The sequence below is a fragment of the Haliotis rufescens genome, unplaced genomic scaffold, assembly GCF_023055435.1.
Source record: "Haliotis rufescens isolate VD_foot unplaced genomic scaffold, xgHalRufe1.0.p SCAF_1, whole genome shotgun sequence".
Taxonomy (NCBI): domain Eukaryota; kingdom Metazoa; phylum Mollusca; class Gastropoda; order Lepetellida; family Haliotidae; genus Haliotis; species Haliotis rufescens.
Genome location: NW_025963779.1, coordinates 28,950,189 through 28,970,004, shown reverse-complemented (window position 1 = coordinate 28,970,004; position 19,816 = coordinate 28,950,189). Strand labels below are relative to the sequence as shown.

At 39.9% G+C, this 19,816-nt stretch overlaps 1 protein-coding gene across 1 annotated transcript in view; it reads left to right on the top strand.

The window, feature by feature from the left end:
• Positions 1 to 19,816, top strand: part of LOC124149505 (U3 small nucleolar RNA-associated protein 15 homolog) — a 119,581-nt gene that overhangs the window by 9,237 nt on the left and 90,528 nt on the right. Inside the window, exons 3-4 of the mRNA XM_048394290.1 lie at positions 11,221 to 11,405; positions 13,801 to 13,924. Coding sequence (XP_048250247.1) covers positions 11,221 to 11,405; positions 13,801 to 13,924 — 309 coding nt within the window. The remainder of the gene's footprint in view (positions 1 to 11,220; positions 11,406 to 13,800; positions 13,925 to 19,816) is intronic.

Below are 19,816 nucleotides of genomic sequence, written 5' to 3'. Positions count from 1 at the left end.
GTGAATGTTGAAGGTTTAGGTCACCTAAGTCCTTCACAATAATTAAAAGTAGACTGTGACACTTTGTCACTGTCCTCTTTAAGCGTAGTGTCGGACCCATGATGATCGGGGTAGAATAGTCTTTATCAACCCATGCTTGGGTAAGAGGCAACTGTGCTTGTAAGAGGTGACTAACAGGATTGGGTGGTTGATGCATGTCATCGTATCCCAATTGAGTAGATCGATGCTCAGGATACAAATCACTGGATTGTCTGGTCCAGGGTCTATTATTTACAGACCGCCGTCAAATAGTTGGAATATTGCTGAGTGTGGCATTAAACAACACAAACAAACAAACGTAGGGTATGTTTGGGTGAAGGTCACATTCACAATTGCATTTTGACTGATGAAACTTTGTCCCTGACCTATGAAGGTGAAGGTCACTTCCACAATACTGACAGGTCGACTGGTGATACTTTGTCCATGACCTATGAAGGTGAAGGTCACTTCCACAATACTGTCAGGTAGACTGGTGACATTTTGTCCATGACCTATGAAGGTGAAGGTCACTTCCACAATACTGACAGGTCGACTGGTGACACTTTGTCCATGACCTATGAAGGTGAAGGTCACGTTCACAATACTGACAGGTCGACTGGTGACACTTTGTCCATGACCTATGAAGGTGAAGTTCACTTCCACAATACTGACAGGTCGACTGGTGACACTTTGTCCATGACCTATGAAGGTGAAGGTCACTTCCACAATACTGACAGGTCGACTGGTGACACTTTGTCCATGACCTATGAAGGTGAAGGTCACTTCCACAATAATGACAGGTCGACTGGTGACATTTTGTCCATGACCTATGAAGGTGAAAGTCACTTCCACAACACTGACAGGTCGACTTGTGACACTTTGTACATGTCCTCCTAAAGGGTATGGTCTAACTGTTAAGGTTATTGCGGAACATACATTTTGGGAATATGTAGTCGGAACTAAAGAGTTCTCTCCAAGAATTACTGACGGCTAATTACATCTAGGGTTCTTTAGCTTTTCTGAATCAGTTTTCTGCCATAGAATAAGTAAACTCAGCAATGATGGAAATTGGCACTTGTCCTATAGTCCTTGCAAAAGCGCCCAATGGTTAAGTATCACATAATGGAGTAGTAGACACCATTTTAAGTGTTTGTAATGTTATCATTAAAAGGATTAGTAGACAAAAATGTTTCTATCACTGTCAAAAGTGGTAGCTTCTGTTTCTGCATGTAAACACAGTTCTAGTTTGCCTTGAAGTACTCCTGTTGGACTTCAATAAGGATTAGCATGTAGATAGGGTGGTGTTATTTGCTGCTGAAGAGGGAAATATGGTGAAATATAAGATCTTAGTAGTGACTTTGGTTTGTGTGTCATTGTCCCCAGTAGTGTAATTCAATGCTCACACTATCAATCCGAGATTTCAGTTGTTCAGGTGATTTGATTTGACATTATTGACATACTGACGGCCATTTTGAATTACTTTTACCAGGTCTGTAATATGCAGCAGCCATAATAACTAAATCATTTGACTCATAACTCTGTAGTTCTGCATGTGATGAGACCTGTCAAGATCTGGGGTAGAATTGGTCTTTAGTAACCCATGCTTGTCGTAAGAGGTGACTATGCTTGTCGTAAGAGGTGACTATGCTTGTCGTAAGAGGTGACTATGCTTGTTGTAAGAGGTGACTATGCTTGTTGTAAGAGGTGACTATGCTTGTTGTAAGAGGCGACTATGCTTGTTGTAAGAGGTGACTATGCTTGTCGTAAGAGGTGACTATGCTTGTCGTAAGAGGTGACTATGCTTGTCGTAAGAGGTGACTATGCTTGTTGTAAGAGGTGACTATGCTTGTTGTAAGAGGCGACTGCCGGGATGGGGTGGTCAGACTCAGTGACTTGGTTGATGCATGTCATCGATCCCAATTGGGTGAATTGATGCTCATGGATCGTCTGGTCCAGACTCGATTATTTACAGACGGCTGTCATGTAGCTGGAATATTGATGAGTGAGGCGTTAAACAAGAAACAAAGAAGGGTTTACATGATGGTTGGTACATGACATATATCAAAATTGATTTGCCAAATTTTCCAGTATGCACCTTGAAGTATGGGTTAGGTAGGATTTAGTTCTAAACATTGAACATTGTACAATTCAGGTATTCTGTTGAATTTTGCATTTTATGAACACACCTTTTGGGTGTTGAATCTGTGCATGAAGAATGTGCTTATTGCAGTATTGTTGGTTCCATGGCTGATCCTGGTAGGATCGTTAAAGCAAGTAGTTTCTGTGTTTTGTAACTGTTGTACATAGAAGCGTAACTGGGACAAGCCACACAAGTTTAAAAAGTGGGCTTGAATGTGGTAAGTACCCTGCTTTCTTCACTTAGCCTGTCAAACAAGACCATTAGTTAACACAACTGGTTCCAGGGCCTGACAGTGAGAACATGCAGTGGGATCCATTGTTGATGTAGACAAGGAAACGGTGGGGATGCCATCTCAACAAAAGCATAATCCTCAAACAATTGTGTTCGTTAGATGTGATATTTGTGTTTGGTTTGTTTTTTTATACAAAAAATCACGAGAAATGCTGGCACATTAATAACACCATGCAATACATGGCGTCACCAGAACATGAAAATATGTTGTGTTGTAATGGGGAAAGCCATGATGAGCATCTTGAGTTTAATCTGAATGTAGTTTGTGTTGAGTTTTTGTCCGTGAAAATCTCTGCTGTCCAAATATTGTAAGCACATATATTGTATGTAAACTATATCTTTTTCTGGCAGCCATGAAAAAATATGTGTTGATGCCTGTCTGCCTAATGTTTACCTTCCAAAAGCGTAGCGTATCTGTATTACAATCTCAAGCGACTTATAACCAAATTACACTTTTCCATATGCCAACAGTCACATTTATTCACTAGCTATGTTGTTTTATAGCGTTCTACATCTCATGTTATGATCCGGCATGAACATATAAACGTGTTTTTTGCCCTTGAATTTGTTCTAGATGAGGATATGCTTGTAGACTTTCGCAAGTCGAAATATCACAAAATGGCACATCAACATAGCCTGTGTATACACGGCATATTTTCATATCGTTTTCACCAAAGTCTGCTTCGTATAAAATGTTTTTCTGGGATATTCTTGGAAATTTATAGTATCTCCCTGCCATAATCTATAAAATCACGGAAATTACGAACATGCGAAACTGGATCATCATTGCTGTCAATGATGTTTGAAATTATGGAAAAAGCAAAATTAATTTGCTCCTTCTCTTTGATAAAAATGATAGCAAGCCCTGCATTGGTGATTGAATCTGGCGAGGAAGTATCTTCCTGTGATCAGTTGATAGGTTGCATCTGGCTCCAGACACCGAATTCCATGACTCCGCGCACTGCCAGTGCAGGTAGACGGGCTATTAATTAGTGGGTATGTATGTAATCACCATATCTAATGTTGTTCATTGCATCAGAATCCACCTGTTTGAAATTTCCACAGATATCATTTATATGGGAATGTATTTCCAGTCTTTTAACGGGGTGTTTCCTGCCATTTATTGGAATCCCTGTGTCTTACTTTTAATATATCATATAGCTTTATCTAAGACAGTAAGGAAATAATACTGAATTGTTGACGGCTTGGAAGGAAAATAAATAATTTAATCGTCTGAAGAAGTTTTCAGTAAGCTGACTGATCTTCTCTGTGTTGTGTGAATGGTTTTGTTTGTTTGTTTGTTTGTTTGTTTGTTTGTTTGTTTGTTTGTTTAACGCCGCACTCAGCTTTATTCCAGCTATATGACATCAGTTTGTAAATAATCGTCTCTGGACCAGACAATCTAATGATTGACATCATGAGCATCGATCCACTCAGATCTTCTCAGATCTGTTTGTATGCTGTGTGAATTGTAGACACATGATCCATTTCCAGAAAGTTACATATTTTAATATATACTCACCGCCAACAGAAACTAGAACCATAGAAACATATATAGATGAATGTATGTAAAGAAGAGATGCTTCCAATGTGTACCACTTAATGACAAAACTAACAGTCAGTCATGTGGAAGTAGTCCGTCAGTGTTTACATCATTTCAAGAATACAGTCTCGTGGAAAATGTATGAACGTCAAAATGTGTTGCTCATACGCTTTCAGTTTGCGGTAATGTTACCGGCCACTCGTCCAATGGAAAAACTGGTGTTTTCTGTCCTTCACATGTTGTCAATTTTCAAAGCCTCTGATAAGGCCATGCTTATTGATGTTCTTGATTTACCAATTATTTTCCTCTATAAGCCATAAACTAAACATTTTATCAGGCTTGACCCGTGTCACAAAGTGGGAATGAAAATAGTAAATAGTCTATTATATTTTGTATCCAGGGGATAGATCAAAGACCCTTCAATATTTTTGATCAAACTTTGCACAGATGTCAGTCTAGACATGAACTGGTACATTTTGCTAATTAGTAATTTTTCTGATTTCCTTGATATCAAATTGAACATGGTTCAAATGGGTGTAGGGTTTGTTTTTGGAGTGAAACTCAAAATATGTTCAATGTTTCTTAGTCATATGTAGTGTTCCTTAATCATAAATACTTTAGAAATATATACACTATGTAGACAATCCATTAATGTAATACAGTTGTCAATTTTCATAATTTACCGATCAAAAGATGACTTGAGCCTAGCTGCATTCATTTCTTCATCTTCAGGTGAATATCAGATATATCCCACTTGAAAGAGTTGAAAATTGTTGAAAGATAGAACTGTGTTATCTGGGTGATGTTGATGCATCGAAAGCAACTTCACAAGAATGTGTATAGGTTTGTTTGTTTGTTGTTTAACACTGCTCTCAGCAATATTCCAGCTATATGATGGCGGTCTGTAAATAATCGAGTCTGGACCAGACAATCCAGTGAATGACATCATGACCATCGATCCACGCAATTGAGATCGATGACATGCATCAACCAAGTCATTGAGCCTGACCATCCGACCCTGTTAGTCGCATAGTCATCTTTTACGGCAAGCATGGGTTGCTGAAGGCATATTCTACCCCGGATCTTCATGGGTATTATATTCAAGAATCTTATGTGTACAAGTATTTTGTACAACAATCTTATGTGTACAAGTATTTTATACAACAATCTAATGTGTACAAGTATTTTATACAACAATCTAATGTGTACAAGTATTTTATACAACAATCTAATGTGTACAAGTATTTTGTACAACAATCTTATGTGTACAAGTATTTTATACAACAATCTAATGTGTACAAGTATTTTATACAACAATCTAATGTGTACAAGTATTTTATACAACAATCTAATGTGTACAAGTATTTCAACAACAATCTAATGTGTACAAGTATTTTGTACAACAATCTTATGTGTACAAGTATTTTATACAACAATCTAATGTGTACAAGTATTTTATACAACAATCTAATGTGTACAAGTATTTTGTACAACAATCTTATGTGTACAAGTATTTTATACAACAATCTAATGTGTACAAGTATTTTATACAACAATCTAATGTGTACAAGTATTTTATACAACAATCTTATGTGTACAAGTATTTTATACAACAATCTAATGTGTACAAGTATTTTGTACAACAATCTTATGTGTACAAGTATTTTGTATAACAATCTAATGTAGACAAGTATTTACTGCTTAAAAATAACGAAAGCAACAATACAGAATATAGCAACGAAAATGAATCCTATTTTTCCATGAATTAATGCTATTGAAGATACTGCAGGATCTGCCAACCTTATCTGGTGATGGGGTTATATGATAGTATGAATGGGGTAAGGTGAAGGATTGCAATAGAGTACATGTGTATCATAATACTTCAGAACTGATTAGGGGGCATGGGTGGCCCAGTCATCTAAGGTGCTGAGTTGCGTCCCTTGGCACGCCAGAAACCTATGATTGTGGGTTCGAATCCCGGTTCTCCCCGATTATGTTTCTATGTTTGTCAGCACCATACCCGTGCTCGTGGGTTTCACCGAAGTGGTAAACGTCTGAGACCTGCATCATTTCGGGCTTTCCTCCCACATTAAGCTGACACGCCGCAATATAACTGGAATACTGTTAAAAGCGGCGTTAAACCCAACTCACTCACTCACTCTGAACTGATATATATTTAATCTGTAGGCTTTATCTTTCAAAGCTCACTCTTATGCATGGTTTCAGAATGGTCAAGATGAATGATAAAACAGGAAGTATATGGTATCCAAATTTACGGTAGTCTCTACAAAGTCTGCTGAAATCTATTGAGAAAAGAGAACCAGAGAAGTGTTGTATCTTCACACATCCAGGCCAATGGCCAGGAAAGTTTATTTAATGTTTGCCATGTTCACAAGTAATTGACAATGTTTTATGAGGTAGCCAAACCCCGGCCAGGTTTGCAGAAGGTGCCTTGCCGAGAACTACAGATGGTAATGGCTTTGAACAATGAGGCTTGTAAAGATAGGTAGAAGTTTCCTATCAAGGTCTTATCTGATGGCGATGTATTCCTCAACTTGTATCATTTGCTGCCTTATCGGCCCAAAGACCTGGCAGTCCATTTAGATTCTATCAGCAGATAATTCCTCCACAACACCAATTTAAATGAGGAGGGCATTGCTTGGAGTGCCAGCTTGGTGCTTTTTCTTTGATTGCTTGTAACCTGAAAAGGGGGACACATTTTTTTGTGGTGAAAATGAGGACTATTGGCTGCGATACATTACAGATATTCAAGTTTGTGGTCGTTTGCCAGATGGGATATTTAATCTGAGGGGAGTTTGTTGGCCTCCATGTTGGTGAGCTTGCTTGTGGCTGGCATGGTTCATGGAATGTAAATAATGAGTGATTAATTGAGGGGGCTTCCTTTCAGTGATAGGTGGCCGCAATCTGTAGATCCCTGTTCCATCCTGGAGCGATTTGTTCCCTTCATGTTGCCGCGGCGGTGGTGTTGGGCGGGGACTGTGTGTTAACACGGACCCATGTGTTTACACATGTTGTTCCTCACTGCCTATCACAGTCATGTATGTAGCTACTTCATTTGGGGGTAAATCTTTCAAGTCTACTTTCCTCAGCGTCAAAATCTTTCAGAACGGGCTGATTCGCCATCAGTTTGAATTGTTACTATTCTGTAAGTTTTCAAGTAAATATAGACACATTTACCCATGGGTACACATGTTAACACCAAATGATCTATCCAAATTAACGTTAAACAACCTATCTATGATAACACCAAATGATCTAGCCATGATAGCACCAAATGATCTAGCCAAATTAACGTTAACCAACCTATCTATGATAACACCAAATGATCTATCCAAATTAACGTAAACAACCTATCTATGATAACACCAAATGATCTATCCAAATTAACGTTAAACAACCTATCTATGATAACACCAAATGATCTAGCCATGATGGCACCAAATCATCTAGCCATGATAGCACCAAATGATCTAGCCATGATAACACCAAATGATCTAGCCATGATAGCACCAAATGATCTAGCCAAATTAACGTTAAACAACCTATCTATGATAACACCAAATGATCTAGCCATGATAGCACCAAATGATCTAGCCAAATTAACGTTAAACAACCTATCTATGATAACACCAAATGATCTAGCCATGATAGCACCAAATGATCTAGCCAAATTAACGTTAACCAACCTATCTATGATAACACCAAATGATCTATCCAAATTAACGTAAACAACCTATCTATGATAACACCAAATGATCTATCCAAATTAACGTTAAACAACCTATCTATGATAACACCAAATGATCTAGCCATGATGGCACCAAATCATCTAGCCATGATAGCACCAAATGATCTAGCCATGATAACACCAAATGATCTAGCCATGATAGCACCAAATGATCTAGCCATGACAGCGCCAAATCATCTATCCATGATAGCGCCAAATGATCTCCCCATGAAAGCACCAAATGATCTCCCCATGACAGCACCAGATGATCTATCCATGATAGCCCAATATGATCTCCCCATGATAGCACCAAATGATCTATCCATGATAGCGCAAAATGATCTCCCCATGATAGCACCAAATGATCTCCCCATGATAGCACCAAATGATCTTTCCATGATAGCGCCAAATGATCTCCCCATAATTGCACCAAATGATCTAGCCATGATAGCGCCAAATGATCTCCCCATGATAGCACCAAATGATCTATCCATGATAGTGCCAAATGATCTCCCCATGATTGCACCAAATGATCTTCCCATGATAGCGCCAAAGTATATACACATGATAGCGCCAAATGATCTACCCATGATAGCACCAAAGTATATACACATGATAGCGCCAAATGATCTTCCCATGATAGCACCAAAGTATATACACATGATAGCGCCAAATGATCTACCCATGATAGCACCATATGATCTACCCATGATAGCGCCAAATGATCTACCCATGATAGCACCATATGATCTACCCATGATAACACCATATGATCTACCTATAATAGCACTGTATGATATACCCATGATAACACCATATGATCTACCCATGATAACACCATATGATCTATCCATGATAACACCATCAACCCATAATTACTCCATATGATCTAGCCATGATAGCACCATATGATCTACCCATAACACCATCAACCCATGATAACACCATATGATACACCCAAGTTAACACTGACCCATTTTAAGACTGAATGATGTAGCCACGTTTTTACACTGAATGATCTACCAAAGCTACAATGTTACGATCTGAAGTCCTAAAAAATTACGCATTTGTAACTTGATTTACCTTTACCCAACTGAAAACTTTCTTCCCAAGTTATTTTATTTGCCTATTCAAGCATTTGCATCTGGTGCTCAGTCACCCATGTCTGCCTAGAGTGTGTAATTAGTGATTGAAACTTCTTTGATGCAGACGACACGCAGAGTGCGACAACATTGATGAGACCAAGTGATTGTTGTGCCGGTATTGATCTCAACAGAGATACATTTGTATATCTCAGTCATAAAATAGTTTTTGTTTATCCTTTCCAAAACACATTCAGTCATTCTTTACATGGAGTTAGTCATAATTACATTTCTCTAAGTACCCGTAGACGCCCATGTCTGTAATTTCTCGCTTTATTAATCCCATGTGTAATAAGGGCATTAGTATGACATGACATAAATAATTTGCCGTTCTGCAGCTTCAGTGTATTATAAAGATTATTGAGTGAAAGCTTTTGTAACGAGGGTGTCTTAGTGACGCTCGGGATGACCTGCACGGGGTCATGGTAGATAAAACAGTAAAGCTCCACACACTGTTGATCTGCAGAAGCAATGAAACTGAGTTTTCATTCACACAATGAAATTTATTTCATTGGGTCATGAATAAATGATGGCGAGACCATCTCTTGGTTGATTTCGACTTGGGATTAGGAGAAGTTGTATCCGTCAAGAGAATTGATGTGAAATCGTATTTTCAGGTTCACAAGTCTAATGATTCGGTAATTATTTTTTTATGCAATTTCATTCAATTTGTTTAATTGAATAGTTGAGTGAGCGTCGTTGTGAGTTCACAGGATGACATTTCTTGTCAGCCAGATCTGCACAATCAAGTTCCAAGTTGTCAGAATGGTTATCATTTTTGAATTATTCAGCAGATCATTTTACAATGATATTGTGCAAGCTAATTTCTTGTAAAATTACAGCAACTTCTAAGGAACTTGGGCTGTGAAGCTGTGATATGATTTGATTGTTATATATCATTTTGATTGTTATATATCATTTCAGTTGTTCGGTAATAAGCAAGTATGATGGTGCATTAAGTACATTAAGTGATACATTTTCAATTATTAATGGTATGCCGGGCATTCATTTATGCTGATCAAATTTGTGTGGGCTCTGTATGCCTTGGCCTTCAGACAACTCGTGATGTCTGTCTTTTGTGTCTGTTGTGTCTTTTGTGTCTGTTGTGTCTGTAGACTTGTAGCCCTCAGATGAGTAGTGGTGAGGTGAGGTGAAATGGGGTTTAACGTCGCGTCCAAGATTATTGCACTTATATAGCGACGTGCATGTAGGTGTGTGTGTTTGTGTGGCTGCTTGTACTAGTCCGGACTGATGCCGATTTATAGTGCTAGCTCACTGAGATACCATGCCGCAGTTTAAAATGAATACCCCACTCAGACACAGTATACTGACTCCGAGCTGACCAGTCCTTGTTTTAGCCCCTTAATGCCGAGCGCCAGACAGGGTAACAACAAGTACCATCTATTAATGTCTTTTGGTATGACGCGGTCGGGGATCGAACCCCGTACCTTCCGCTCTCCGGGCGGACGCTCTACCACTAGACCACGGAGGCGGTCGATAAGTAGTGGTGTCTTGTGTCTGTAGACTTGTAGCCTCAGACAAGTACTGTTGTTTTGTGTCTGTAGACTTGTAGCCTCAGACAAGTACTGTTGTTTTGTGTCTGTAGACTTGTAGCTTCAGACAAGTACTGTTGTTTTGTGTCTGTAGACTTGTAGCCTCAGACAAGTACTGTTGTTTTGTGTCTGTAGACTTGTAGCCTCAGACAAGTACTGTTGTTTTGTGTCTGTAGACTTGTAGCCTCAGACAAGTACTGTTGTTTTGTGTCTGTAGACTTGTAGCCTCAGACAAGTACTGTTGTTTTGTGTCTGTAGACTTGTAGCCTCAGACAAGTACTGTTGTTTTGTGTCTGTAGACTTGTAGCCTCAGACAAGTACTGTTGTCTTGTGTCTGTAGACTTGTAGCCCTCAGATAAGTAGGGGTGTCTGTTGTGTCTGTAGACTTGTAGCCTCAGACAAGTAATGGCGTCTGGTGTCTGACAACTACCGAACGAGTGAGTGAATGTTACTTTATGCCACATCAGTGTTTTAAGTGTCAGCCGGTCAATGATGATGCCTGCCAATGATTTGTGGAGGCTGTTCACATATATGTGCAGCCATTATCAATAACAAATAATGTCTTGTCTGTCCATGGATGTAGACAGTGTGCCTATTGTCCATGAACTGTAATCTGTTCCTGATGTCATTTCTCCTGTTATGTCTTCCAGCATCTGTATATCTGTTTATTTGTTTCTGCTGTAGCTTCTTCCCAGACAACCAAGTTGCAACGGGGAGGAGCCAGGAAAGTAGTCCTGACCATCCATTGTCCAACTGATTAATGTGTCCTTATTCGTGTCCTCCAGGTACAAATCTACAGCTCACAGACCAATCAGATCACTCGGACACTGAATCGGTTCCGTGAAGTGGCACATTGTGGATCATTTAGAGATGATGGTCGCCTCCTTGTTGCTGGTAGTGATGAAGCCCAAGTTAAACTGTTCGACACGAGCAGTGGATCTATGCTCAGAGTTTTCAAGGGACACGATGGGTGAGTTGGGTGGATATAAGAGTTGAGGTCAGGGGACACGATGGGTGAGTTGGGTGGATATAAGAGTTGAGGTCAGGGAACAGGATGGGTGAGTTGGTTGGATATAGCAGTTGAGGTTAGGGAACAGGATTGGTGAGTTGGGTGGATGTAAGAGTTGAGGTCAGGGGACAGGATGGGAGAGTTGGGTGGATATAAGAGTTTAGGTCAGGGAACAGGATGGGTGAGTTTGTTGGATATAAGAGTTGAGGTCAGGGGACAGGATGGGTGAGTTTGTTGGATATAAGAGATGAGGTCAGGGAACAGGATTGGTGAGTTGGGTGGATATAACAGTTGAGGTCAGGGAACAGGATGGGTGAGTTGGATGATATAAGAATTTAGATATGGGTAGATATAAGAGTTGAGGTCAGGGAACAGGATGGGTGAGTTGGTTGGATATAGCAGTTGAGGTTAGGGAACAGGATTGGTGAGTTGGGTGGATGTAAGAGTTGAGGTCAGGGGACAGGATGGGAGAGTTGGGTGGATATAAGAGTTTAGGTCAGGGAACAGGATGGGTGAGTTTGTTGGATATAAGAGTTGAGGTCAGGGGACAGGATGGGTGAGTTTGTTGGATATAAGAGATGAGGTCAGGGAACAGGATTGGTGAGTTGGGTGGATATAACAGTTGAGGTCAGGGAACAGGATGGGTGAGTTGGATGATATAAGAATTTAGATATGGGTAGATATAAAAGTTGAGGTTAGGGAACAGGATGGGTGAGTTGGGTGGATATAGCAGTTGAGGTCAGGGAACAGCATGGGTGAGTTGGGTGGATATAGCAGTTGAGGTCAGGGAACAGCATGGGTGAGTTGGTTGGATATAACAGTTGAGGCCAGGGAACAGCATGGGTGAGTTGGTTGGATATAACAGTTGAGGCCAGGGAACAGGATGGGTGAGTTGGTTGGATATAAGAGTTGAGGTCAGGGGACAGGACTGGTGAGTTGGGTGGATATAAGAGTTGAGGTCAGGGAACAGGATGGGTGAGTTTGTTGGATATAAGAGTTGAGGTCAGGGAACAGGATGGGTGAGTTTGTTGGATATAAGAGATGAGGTCAGGGAACAGGATTGGTGAGTTGGGTGGATATAACAGTTGAGGTCAGGGAACAGGATGGGTGAGTTGGATGGATGTAAGAGTTGAGGTCAGGGGACAACATGGGTGAGTTGGTTGGATATAACAGTTTAGGTTAGGTAACAGGATGGGTGAGTTGGGTGGATATAAGAGTTGAGGTCAGGGAACAGGATGGGTGAGTTGGTTGGATATAGCAGTTGAGGTTAGGGAACAGGATTGGTGAGTTGGATGGATGTAAGAGTTGAGGTCAGGGGACAGGATTGGTGAGTTGGGTGGATATAAGAGTTGAGGTCAGGGAACAGGATGGGTGAGTTGGTTGGATATAGCAGTTGAGTTTAGGGAACAGGATTGGTGAGTTGGGTGGATATAAGAGTTGAGGTTAGGGAACAGGTTGGGTGGATATAAGAGTTGAGGTCAGGGAACAGGATGGGCGAGTTGGTTGGATATAGCAGTTGAGGTTAGGGAACAGGATTGGTGAGTTGAATGGATGTAAGAGTTGAGGTCAGGGGACAGGATGGGTGAGTTGGTTGGATATAGCAGTTGAGGTTAGGGAACAGGATTGGTGAGTTGAATGGATGTAAGAGTTGAGGTCAGGGGACAGGATGGGTGAGTTGGTTGGATATAAGAGATGAGGTTTGGGAACAGGTTGGGTGGATATAACAGTTTAGGTTAGGGAACAGGATGGGTGAGTTGGGTGGATATAAGAGTTTAGGTTAGGGAACAGGATGGGTGAGTTGGTTGGATATAAGAGTTGAGGTCAGGGGACAGGACTGGTGAGTTGATTGGATATAAGAGTTGAGGTCAGGGAATAGGATGGGTGAGTTGGTTGGATATAACAGTTGAGGTCAGGGAACAGGATGGGTGAGTTTGTTGGATATAAGAGTTGAGGTCAGGGGACAGGATGGGTGAGTTGGGTGGATATAAGAGTTGAGGTCAGGGAACAGGATGGGTGAGTTGGTTGGATATAAGAGATGAGGTCAGGGAACAGGATGGGTGAGTTGGGTGAATAGAACAGTTGAAGTCAGGCACATAAAGGTTGAGTTCAGGGGACATGTCACATGTAATGAATGAATCATGAAAAATGAGGTCATGTGACATGGAGTTTTTTAGTTATCTAAGAGTAGTGAGATTTCAATAGATGCATGATGTGTATCAATCATTATAATACCTACTTCCATGGTTACTTTTGATTGTGCTCTTTAACTAAGTGTTGACTTTTGCTGTATGTGTTGTGCCCCCAGTACCATGTGTTGTTTTGCTGTACTGTATGTGTCGTCACATTGTGATTTCAGCCCGGTGAATGTCACCAGGTTCCTGCAAGATCGGGTGAGAGTCATGTCCGGCTCCAATGACCGCTCAGTCCGAGTCTGGGACGTCCCAAGCGAGAAGCCACTGATGATTTATGATGAGCATGAGGTTTGTAGACACTAAGCTGCATGTTAGTGGGATGTGTGTGGAGTGGCAGGACAACAGGTCTGGTCAATCCAAGAGCAGGATTTGCTTCATTTGTTTCAGGCTAAAATTCAGTGATGTGACATAATCTGTGACCTACAACTGTGTGATAAGGTCTGTGTGTGACCTACAGCTGTGTGACAATCTTTGTGACCTACAGCTGTGTGACACAATCCATGTGTGACCTACAACTGTGATACGGTCTGTGTGTGACCTACAGCTGTTTGACTCAATCTTTGTGACCTGCAGCTGTGTGACAATATGTTTGACCTACAGCTGTGTGACACAATCCATGTGTGACCTACAGCTGTGTTACACAGTCAGTGAGTGACCTACAGCTGTGTGACACGGTCTGTGTGTGACCTGCTGCTGTGTGACAGTCTGTGTGACACAATCTGTGTGTGACCTACAGCTGTGTGACTCAATCTGTGTGTGACCTGCAGCTGTATAACACAATCTGTGTGTGACCTACTGCTGTGTAACACAATCTGTGTGTGACCTACAGCTGTGTGACACAATCTGTGTGTGACCTACAGCTGTCTGACACAATCTGTGTGTGACCCACAGCTGTCTGACATAGTCTGTGTGTGACCTACAGCTGTCTGACACAATCTGTGTGTGACCCACAGCTGTGTGACATAGTCTGTGTGTGACCTACTGCTGTGTAACACAATCTGTGTGTGACCCACACCTGTGTGTGGTCCACGGCTGTGTGACATAGTCTGTGTGTGACCTACTGCTGTGTGACATAATCTGTGTGTGACCTACTGCTGTGTGACATAATCTGTGTGTGACCTACTGCTGTGTGACATGATCTGTGTGTGACCTACAGCTGTGTGACACAATCTGTGTGTGACCTACTGCTGTGTGACACGATCTGTGTGTGACCTACAGCTGTGTGACACAATCTGTGTGTGACCTACTGCTGTGTGACACAATCTGTGTGTGACCTACAGCTGTGTGACACCCTTTTTTTACTTTGTAACACATTGATACACTATTTATAAAGTATGTCATTTGTGAGAACTCCCTCAAATGACAGAATGTATTAGAATATATAGAGGGTATCAACACCTGGCTTGACAAAAGTAATTGTAAGTATTTGTAATATACTCACCGCCAAAAGAAACGAGAACCATAGAAACAGCTAGAGAAGTATGTACGTTAAGAGAAGTTTCCAATGTGTACCACTTAATGACAAAACTAACAAAAGGTCAAGTGTTCTTTATTCTTATCACGATATGCTGCACGTGACTTCCAAACTTTACACGCTAATACTGCACGAGATGAATGGTGGATCTCAAGTCATGGATCTATGACGTCACATGTGATGTGTTCATGAGCGTCGATTCACACAACATACCAGTATGTTCGTTTGTACATCGAACCAATCTAATATCTCTTGAATATGAGTAATGCTTCATATATTAACCAACATGTATGGTATTCGTGTTTCTTTTGTCAGTGAGTATAGAAATGAAACATTGAAAATTCACACTGTCAGAGCACACTTCCTAGCTTAGGTTGATCAGCGAGATCACTGTATATTATTAGTGGAGCAGGGAGATTATCACTATCAATGTTTTGAAATTCATCATCTGGACTTCCCTGGTGTTGACAAAGGGGGGCAGACTTGAGGTGTTGTGGATCAATCCCCTCTGAAATGGGTGATGTGAGCAGGAAATGGAAATATAAGAATTGAAGAAAGGAATGGTGGAATATTTTTCATGCGTGGGCCATAAGCAGTGTCAATTGCTTCTGCCGACTATGATGGGGGAAGAAATTGGAGATTTAGTTTGACAATTTGTTCCTTGAGTTCCCAGATTCTCTTTCACAATGTGACATGATAAATTCTAACACAGCAAGATTTTGGCATGTTTTTTGTGATGGGTTCCGCTTTCCCCTCATTCTGTTACAGTTAGCTGATGCTCACTATTCTAAACATTTCACACTATCATAGGGGGCTAGAGATGGAGAAATGTTGTTTCACCCTTTAACAACATTTACAACACAGACCTGTCATGGAGGTGTATAGGCAAAGACAAATGATATGGCTGGAAGAGGCTGAAATGTACAAGCCAAGTGGCAGGGAGGGCGAAATGTACGAGATCACATTTCAATATTCACCTGTCCTCTTGCAGGAGGATTAACCATTACCTCCATTGACCATTGTTCCAGGTGAAATCTGTCTGGAAATGTTGACTTAATGACATGCAAACATCAAACTTGACATGACAAGTGGCTTTTTGTACAGGTCACTTGAATTCAGTTTTGGCACATTGATTGTCAGATATGATGAAGATAGTTTTCACCAGCCTTTAACTTTTTGGGTTAACTTTAACTTCTTTTTTATTCAGGCAAATTTAGACAAGTGATCGGATTAGGGGACTTAATGGTAATTTGGTAATTACAGGAAAAATGTCATGTGTTACTCTTACACAGCTGTTATGACTAAACTTAGTAAGTACAGATATAAGGGTTTTAGAGCACTTAATGGGGATCCAGAAGGGGGTGCAGGGGATGTCCACCCATCTTTTTTTCGATTTTTTTTTTTTTCTCTTTTTGAAAATCAATGTACTTTTTAGCATAACTACATACATACATATTTCTGGTGTCCCCCACCATGATATTGCTGGAATGAATTGCTAAAAGCGGCGTGAGACCCAACTCACTCACTCCCTTTTTGAATGGTGTTTGAAATTATAGAGGGCCCTGGGTAAGTTTGCTCCAAGAGTATTTGAGAATCACCTAAATCTTTAGCTTTTAGCATTAGGGCTGTGACCAGGATTTGCTTAATTTTGAACACTTGATAGTCTTGGGTTGACTGGGGTATGTTGTTTGTATTCCAAATGTGGGTTTTTCATACACCTCTTTTTATTTACATATTTCTTTCTTTAATGATAAGACTTGCAAAGTCTTTAACCTCTATCTAAAATTGCTGCAGATAACTGCAAAATTGCTGATGTACATTGGGTAATAACCTCTTTCACTCCATTTGAATACCATGGCTTCTACAATAAAAATAATCTAAAGTAGCATAATTGCCTAATTGACATATTTCCCCAAACAAGTTTTTCAAGATTTAGTCTTTTGCTTTGATTATTTTATTTCATTTTATAAAAATGAAATTTTTAACAACAATTAACTCTTTCATTTCATGGAATATAATCACTATCATTAGCATGATTATGCCCGATTGACTGTCTTGTTTGTTTCTCATAAACTGGTGTCTCAAGATTTATTTGTTTTGCTTTATATCTTGTTTGGTAATTAAATGATCACACTTGAAACAACACTAAAACCCTTCCATCTGAAAATATCTCACATGAAATATAATCACTAATATCATTAATGTGGGATTGACTAGGGTTGTAGATTTCCCCACCCAGCAACTATGGTCCCCCTGATGCAAGCCCCCTGGGGGTAGGGGAATGTCGGTGTTAACCAGGTTTGATCTGGAGACCCCGAGGTCAGATCCAGGGCCCTGGAGATGATTAACAACATCTACTGCACAATTCTCAGAATTTCTGGCGTACTTGTAGAATTTGTCCAAATTCTCTAATGAAACCCGATATAACTTTCGATTCGTTTCCCATCTCATGTGGTTCTGTCTGGTGCCACACCATTGTGATGCCAGTACTCCCTGGGAAATATTCCACCTCTCGACAAATATAACTTTGGTAATTTATGAAGGTAACATATCTATCCCATGATATTGTGATAGCGTGTTAACAAATTCCCAACAAAGCCTGGCAAGGCAAACTCTGCATATCTCGTCAGATGGTTCTTTATTGATATAGATACTCTCAAGATAAACTCCTCACATTCAAATCCCCCTGTGCTTCATACAACTGAAATTCTCCAATTTAGAAAGCATTTTTCTGGCCCTTTTTACCCTTCAATTGCAACTTTAATTGGCAAAATTGATCAATGAAAAAATGTATGGGTTTTTCTATCCCGAAACATATTGAAAGAAGTGTGGTAGACTCTCTGATGGCAGAGCAGAACACTGGGCTAAAATTGTAGGTCCTTGGCAAATTAATTTGAAAAGGAAATATTTTTTGCACATTTTGTCTGCCTATTGCTCATGTGTGAAATTAATCTGGAAAATAGTTTCCCTTGTTACGTACGGATTCCTGCTCTGACTCAAAACATTAATCCCAGAATGAAAATAGTTGCATATCTTTGAAGAAGCGATATGCTTGTGCATTGCAGGAGAAATCAACGTTGAATGTAAATATCGGTTTTTGATAGCTGTTGTGTACAAGTTTGTGGACTTGATCGATTGTATCTGGAGTAGTTTACATACCTACTGTGGGGTTGCGATGTCTTGAAACATGTGTCGAGCAGATTAATAGTCTTTTTATTATCAAATTTGCCATAAGAAATAGGGCACTTTTGATGATGATTGCAAAATAATTGATGTTGATTTCCCCGGAAGTTGTACATTTCATGGACGTAGGTTTTCATTTCAACTAGTTTTTCCTCCCACATGTTTGATGATATTTTCATATTTGGTAAGTGCCAGCCACGACTCCTGACTTACATCAAATTTAAGTTGTAGTCCTCATCTGCTTCATTGATTTACAATTACAATGTTTATTTATTTTTAATATGTTTGTGTCAGCACTTCTTTCTCAAGTGATGGATTTGTCTAAAAAAGTAATTCTGGCTTTTAAACTTGTTTAAATTTCCTTTAAATTCAGATAAATAAACGATTCTTGTTTTCGCATGTTTTCGGACTCACGTTTTTTAGCTGCTCAAGTTGGATTTATGAAAATATGTATTTGTATTTCTTTTACAAATTAATTAATAAGCATGTAAATGCAATTAATAATCTTGGAACATATTTGTAAGTTGTAACCAGAACCCCCTGGTGATGAAGGGATTCATCTACAAAGTGGTAATTTTAATTGGTAGATGGATTCCCCCTTCCCTGATGTGGTATTGAGAGCATTCAGTTAATTTGCTTCTCTTTCAAGCAATGGCCATTCCTGATTTCTCCCAAATTTATCTCTGTCCCACATGTCCACTAAAGCCAGCCCCCCTGCTCCCTGAAAAATAAGCTTAGTGACATTTTAATGTGCAGGGATGAAGAGATGCAACAAGCTTCATGTGGGCTGCACATGACAGGTCATGACCCCAAGGTCGGTGCTTGACCCTAAACACTCGACCTCCTCATTGACCTCTGAACCAGACTGCATTGACCAACCAGAGATTGTTGTATGTTGATTGACAGATTGACGAGAAATTGACTTGCCCCTTGCAGTCAGGGTGTTTGTGAATGACAGGTGACATGGGGAAAGGTTATTAGCCAGTGTTGTAAATGATACTGATTGTCAGGTGATATTAACAAGCTATAACACTCAGCTGATGAGAGAGATGGCCACTTAGAAACATCCCTGGCTACATGTGTCATTTGATGCTCTGTTGCAGAGGCTGTCAATGATTATCTGTGTAATTGAAAACTGGGTGAGAGTGGATTATGATCTTGTGTTGTGTGCATGGGATGCACTGATATCTGTATTCAGGAAGTGGACAAATAATGAAGTTAATATCTTTTATCATGCTATTGAGTGAATGGGATCAACATTTTCTCTATTTAACCGACTGTCTCTATTTAAATTAATTCCATTTTAGGCCTGACCCAATCAATAAAATAATAAATTTTGATGTTAATTTTTTTCAATAATTGAAAAAGTATGTATTACTAAAATTTAAGTAAAATATACATCAATATTTCTTGCAACATTTAGGCAAGGTTTGTCCGTTCAATATGAAAATATATTGGTGTAAAGAAGTGAGTTTTATATGGGACATGTGGTATGAGATACTTCATAAAAACATTTTTTGTTA